The 6,282-nt window shown below is 44.5% G+C and overlaps 1 protein-coding gene across 1 annotated transcript in view; it reads left to right on the top strand.

Moving 5' to 3' along the window:
• Positions 1 to 2,744: 2,744 nt before the first annotated feature.
• bmp2b (bone morphogenetic protein 2b) overlaps positions 2,745 to 6,282 on the top strand; it is a 7,438-nt gene continuing 3,900 nt past the window's right edge. Inside the window, exons 1-2 of the mRNA XM_083790193.1 lie at positions 2,745 to 3,183; positions 4,541 to 4,920. Of these exons, the coding sequence (XP_083646319.1) occupies positions 4,554 to 4,920 (367 nt within the window). The 5' untranslated portion in view covers positions 2,745 to 3,183; positions 4,541 to 4,553. The remainder of the gene's footprint in view (positions 3,184 to 4,540; positions 4,921 to 6,282) is intronic.

Here is a 6,282-nt window from a genome sequence, read left to right as displayed (position 1 = left end):
TGGTATCTCTGTCAGTGTGTTGTGTGTGGGTGTAGACTCGCCTCCAGTTGATCAGATTGGGAGCACCTGTTTTGGAGCTTGAAATGTACAAAGGTGTTAGCATCAAAATATACTTTGAGTACGAAAGTATGTTGTACTAAAATGTATAGAAAATAGCAGATCTACGACCTCATACGTGTCACATTGTAGATCGGTTTTGTATACATTTTTGAGGTACCCTATAGTGCCCAGCTTGGCATGAAAATGATAGCGTCTACTCTACAACGTAGGTCTTGCAAGACCTACGTGTTAGACGCTATCATTTTTTGGGGGCGGAAGTTGCGGGATTTTGGCGGAAGTACTACTCTAGGAAATGACGTTGATGCATTACAAATCAGTTTACGGTCTCACAGTGTTGTCATTGGTCGGGAAAATATCTTATCCGGGGGAAATACAGCCGATAGCGTCTCTGCCTTAACTCTTTTAGCGCCACCTGGTGGTAACCAGTTGAGGCTTTGAGTGCCAATTCTCCCATTATAAAGAAAGAAAGAATTTGTAATTATATTATGCATGTAATGTGCATGTCATCACCTGTACACCAGATTAGAGGAATTTTCAAAATATGGATGAAAAAATATAGGGAAGACGTCTTGTCGTCCGTGGCATCCGGTACTTAATTGCCAATTAGACGGGATAACGTCCCTGGCACTTCTCTTCGCAGATGCGGCTGGGGCCGAGGCTATGGGTTTGTGTGAACACAAACATTGGCTTAAGTTGTGATTGGCTGATCACCCATGAGTAAAGTACATATTGAAGCTAAAAGTGAGGGCAGAAAAGTAAATAAGGAAAAGTGAGGATGCAAATTGTGATTGGCCAGAGAGAGATGATGTATGATGATGTATACCTCATGATGTATAAGCGCCCCTCAAAAATCACACAGGTGTGATTTTTTTAGCTAGCCCCTCCTATATTGGCAGCTTATTAGTATAGTTTCTCGTCTTACACAAACATTAAATTCCCTTTGACAATGGAGAATTTACTTCATATTAAATTCACATTAAACAAGGATAGGAGAATGTACGTCATGTGGACGAGCAAATCGGCAATGTTTGTCCCATACACAAAGATTAAATTCCCACTGACAATGAATGCCGAATTTACGTCCGATGATAAGAGCGCCCCTCACTTCACGGGGGTGTGATTTTTGTATTAAAATTCAATATATAAAAAAAAACTATAACATTTCTATAGAACAAGTATGAGTTTCTAAGTGAAGGTGTGAGTAGACAGGTGCCAAAGTTTAGGAGGAGAATATAGGCTATCAATCCGGTCTCTGCACCCAAAGACGGCGAAAATCTCGCCACTGATGATTTATTGGCATATATAAAAATGCGTGTATATGCACGCATTTGCAATCCGTGGTATTTCGCCGTCTTTGGGTGAGACCGGGTTGAGGCTATTATATAGCATATAAATGTAGGATATCTAGCCCACAATGAAATGCATTCAAGTGAAGAGGATGAACACACATGCACTATATGGCTGAAGCAAACTTTTCCCCATTTTGTCCTGGTATAATTTCATGGGGTTCCACCTAAACTGAGTGAAGTATGACCCTCTGGGCCTGGCTAGGGGAAACCATTGGGGTTTCATTCATTGGCTCTGTGTCACTTGGCTCTGTCTCACACACATGCACAGCAGAGCGCATGGCGGGAGGTGAGACAGCAACAATGTGCTCAAACACCTTCCTCTGATCTATCGATAAACTAAAAGGCGGATGCAGCGGTTATATAGGAAGTGCGCATAAATCATCTGTTCTGCGGCTTCTGCCTCACTGTAGCCTACATACACAGACAAAACGCACACATGTAGTAACAAAGGCATCCGCGCGCGCGGGCGTGCACGCATGCACACACACACACACACACACACACACACACACACACACACACACACACACACACACATACATACAATCGCATATTTTTTGTGCACACACTAGACACCATTCCAGGTCGGTGAAGTTCAACTGGGACATGGGCCATGGTTGGTATAGGTTTAGGCTAGTCCCCCGATCATGTGTTTTGATTATTTGAATTACTTACGCCGCACATCTTATAAGAATTAGTGTCAATTAGTCACAATCCAATAAATATATAGCGCAACATATTAATCCAGCAATTAGCATATCTTAAACTGATCAACGTATCATTCTAACTCTAAGCAGATATATATGCTGCATTTTTTTGCTTTAGAGTTGAACACAATATACAGTATAAAATGGTGTAACACACCTGGAAGAAGAAAATGCTGAGAAAATAGTGCGCCAGGATAGCTGCGCGCAAAAGTGGACTGAGCTGGACAAAAAGGAAAACAGGAAAACAGGAAAAAAAATGCTTCTCTGACACCTATTAGTAGGTTATGTTACCTATTATTATGTAATAAAATGCCTGAAATGCATAGCCTGTAGGCTACACTGGCTTTAAGTGGTGGTTTACGACTTTACATAAAAATAATTTGGGACTGAGGGGGGATAGCCTATTTTCTTTACAAACATATACACAGACCTATATATTATATAGTTAGGTTATAGGCATTGCTGCAGTAGCTATATATCCTCATTCCTCAAACCCTTACGGGTCCATTTGGTTCCATTTGTAGGCTATACTACTGCACTCTCAAGAGTTGAATGATTGACAGCCCTTGCCTTGGTGACATCACTGCACGACAAAAAGCGTCGTCGGGGGAAGAGAGGCACCAATCAATTGAACCACTGGTACGGTGGCGCACGGAGGAGAGGAGAGGCGACGCGCAACAGTACAGCAACGGGACGGGAGCGACACGAATTATAGGAGCGACACTTATCCTGAACTTATTCAACTTAAAAAAGTCCGCAGAACTTTTGTTTGCTCTTTTGAAGATGTTCAACGGAGGTGCTTTATACTTAGATCGGTCCTGCCTACGCCAGCTCGCTTCCTCATAAGAGGGCTTCTTTTTTTCATTCTTCTCCCGTCCATGCAAGACGCCCGACTTGTTGCAGCTGGGGAGGATTATTATTATGTGCAAGAGGCGATAGATCGGGTGCAGTGCTTCATGGGCTGTCTCCGGTCCGCGAACCAAACGCGTGGATTAAACACGAATTAATGTGGAATTTATCGGAGCCCAAAGCTGGAACGACGACCGGACACAGCGCTTCCTTATCAGGTAAAGAAAAATAACAGCAGCAGCAGCAGCTTGTTGTTGACTTTTGTTGACTTAACTGTTCCTCTTAGATGGCTTTATAAACTTTGAATATTTATAAGCCTGAATAAAAGTGTGTCAAATGTGTGACAATGTGTGGCTAATTGTCAAAGGAGAGATCTTCCACTATTGCAATAGTGGAAGATCTCTCCTTTGACAATTTAAGTTATATTATGCCGTCATATGTGCTTTAAAAAGTTGCAAATTTCCATTCTGGACTTATAAGTATAAAAGTTTTTAATATGCAGTTTTTTCTTTTTTAAACTACGCAGTTTCTACGACATCGTATGGTTGCTTTTTTCCTTTTTTGATGTTGTGTGTTTTTGATGTGTTGTGGACTACATCTGGCCCGGGTCCGCACGTCAGATCTAACACCTGCAAGCCTCTTGAAGTAACTCTATCCTTTATGATTATAGTCATACATGACCGTCAAAGCCTCCGCAAACAGACGCTCGTAGCGCTGTCTGACTGCCTCTCTCTCTCTCTCTCTCTCTCTCTCTCTCTCTCTCTCTCTCTGTTTATTCTAACCCCCCTTTTTCATGCCAACATTCTTTATGCGTTTGTTGTGTGATCTTTCATGAGTTTTACGCGGACTTGTATTTTATTTTCCTTTGTTGCTTTCATATACCCTTACCCTCACCAAACACATTTTCTTATCTCTCCTAATTGGAGACGTTTTTGTCTGGAGCCCCCCCCCCCCCCCCTCCACACACACACACACACACACACACACACACACACACACACACACACACACACACACACACACACACACACACACACACACACACACACACACACACACACACACACACACACACACACACAGCTCTGAGTTTCTTTGATTTCTGTCTTTCCTGTGCCATCCCCCCTTTTTTGTTTGACTCGTGTCTTTCATAACTTCCTCGCCTTGATATTTTCATGTTCCAGTTCGTCCTTTTATAATGTTAAGATCAATCTCCTATTTCAGTTATAACTGACTTAGATCATGCCTCGCATTATAGCCGGCGGGGGTGTTATTCCCTGAGCCCCAATCCCCCCCCCCCCTACCCCCTCCTATTTTTTTCCTCCCTTCTTTTTTTTGTTCTGCACTTCAAAGTGAGGTGTCTCCCTTTTAACCTGCTCTGCTCCAATCATTCCTATTGTATGGGACGGATCATCATCATCATCTCACACACACACAGCTGGGGGAATGCCGCTCGCCTCGCAGTGAGCCCCTCGTGTCATGTTGTGTCCCCCCGCTGTCAATACCTCAGCGGCTGCAGCGTCGTGCATCGTATTGACAGTATAGCCGTGTGTGTGCACCTCTCTGTATCCGCAGGGACTGACTGACCATGGTCACCGTGGTCCGTTCTCTCATGGTACTGCTGCTCGCTCAGGTGCTACTGGGAGGCGCTGCGGGACTCATACCCGAGGTGGGCCGGAGGAGGTACAGCGAGTCCGGGAAGCAGACGCCGGAGCAGTCGGAGAGCTTCCTCAACGAGTTCGAGCTGCGGCTCCTCAACATGTTCGGACTGAAGCGGCGGCCGAGCCCCAGCAAGCAGGCCGTGGTGCCGCAGTACATGGTGGACCTTTACCGCATGCACTCGGCGAACGGGGACCACATGAGCAGCAGCAGCGCGAAGCGGCCCAGGAACATGGGCAAACACGCAGAAAGAGCCGCCAGCAAGGCCAACACGATTAGAAGCTTTCACCACGAAGGTACGTATTAGTGACATACTTTACCTGTCAGGTGGAAGAGCTGCTCTCCGCTCTCCTGCTCAGACAACACAAACCTATATTTAAACATGACTCAGAGCAGCGAGCAGCGACTTCTGACTCTTTACTGTTTTATCTTTATGGAAGGTTTAGTCATCGATGGGTGACACGCGTCCGCGCCATTACACCTCCCAAATAAGAAAATAGCCTAATCACTTTAAATAAATGTTTGCCGCACCACTATTTCCAGACAGGCCAAGCGGCGCGCAATTACATTTTCTGCCTAATCCCCGAACTATGTTGTGATGCAACCGTTAACCGAGCATTCCTCTGGCGCTGGCTGCTGCAACAGGCATTAAAAACATCAAGGGTGGTGGGATCCCTGGGGTAATTTGTTTCTTAATAATTGATGATGTTTGCGTGGGCTCCGAAAACAGTTTTTCCAGACACGCACCACGGGAACAGGATAAAGGGCGGTGTGGCCGGCGTGCGCAGGTGATAGTCATCACCCTGTTACTTCAATAACACACGACATGACATTACACTAACACGCATTATGACAGAGCCCTGGGTGTCAGACTGAATTCTGAGTCATTTCTAACAGGACTGAAATTAGTCCTTGGGAAACTGGAGGGGGGTGCCTGATTCTTTCCAAATCGCCCTTGCTGTGCGCCATTACGCACGTTCCAATAATATAAGACCATAATTGCGCACTTAGTTTATACCTTGGATATGGACTGATTGTTGAATTTTGCGTTTCATTTCAGCCCCATTCTTCCCGTGTACAGGAACATATGTTGTTCAGATGATTAAGGCTCATACAGAGTACATAAGTTTGTAGCCCCTGGCTAAAGTGCATTGGTTCACAATTGCCACATGTGCTTATTCAAGTTATTGATGCAAAGCTACTAACTTTTAACCCTGACTGGATTTGTATACACTAGTATTAGCCAATAAGCAACATCAGAATGTCCTTGAATGATGCTAAGCTTATTTGTAAGCAATCAAGTGACACACTTGATGGAAAAGTTGAAATCTTTTTGACTCTTGCAATGTATGGAGAAAAAAGAGTCTCTTTCATGGTGAGCTGCACACAACCTTTAAAGTGACCTTTGGTCCATTTCTCAAATCCTTAATCTCCTATGGTCCATGTTCATGACTTTATAATATACAAGCTACGGAGTCCATAGGGGTTTTTACACAACGTCCTCATACAGAGTCCTAAGTGTTTTGAGTGGGGAAGTTTCCACCAGGGGTGAGTCAGAGGGGTGGTTGAGTGGTTGCTTGGGTGTTCTCCAGAAGCCTCGTGTGGATGACACCCAGTGGCTAAACTGACACATTGCAAACAATCCTTGGCCAAAGGAG

Source organism: Protomyctophum parallelum (genome assembly GCF_964188405.1).
Source record: "Protomyctophum parallelum genome assembly, chromosome: 19".
NCBI classification, from domain to species: Eukaryota; Metazoa; Chordata; class Actinopteri; order Myctophiformes; family Myctophidae; genus Protomyctophum; species Protomyctophum parallelum.
This window is presented reverse-complemented; position numbering and strand designations above follow the sequence as displayed.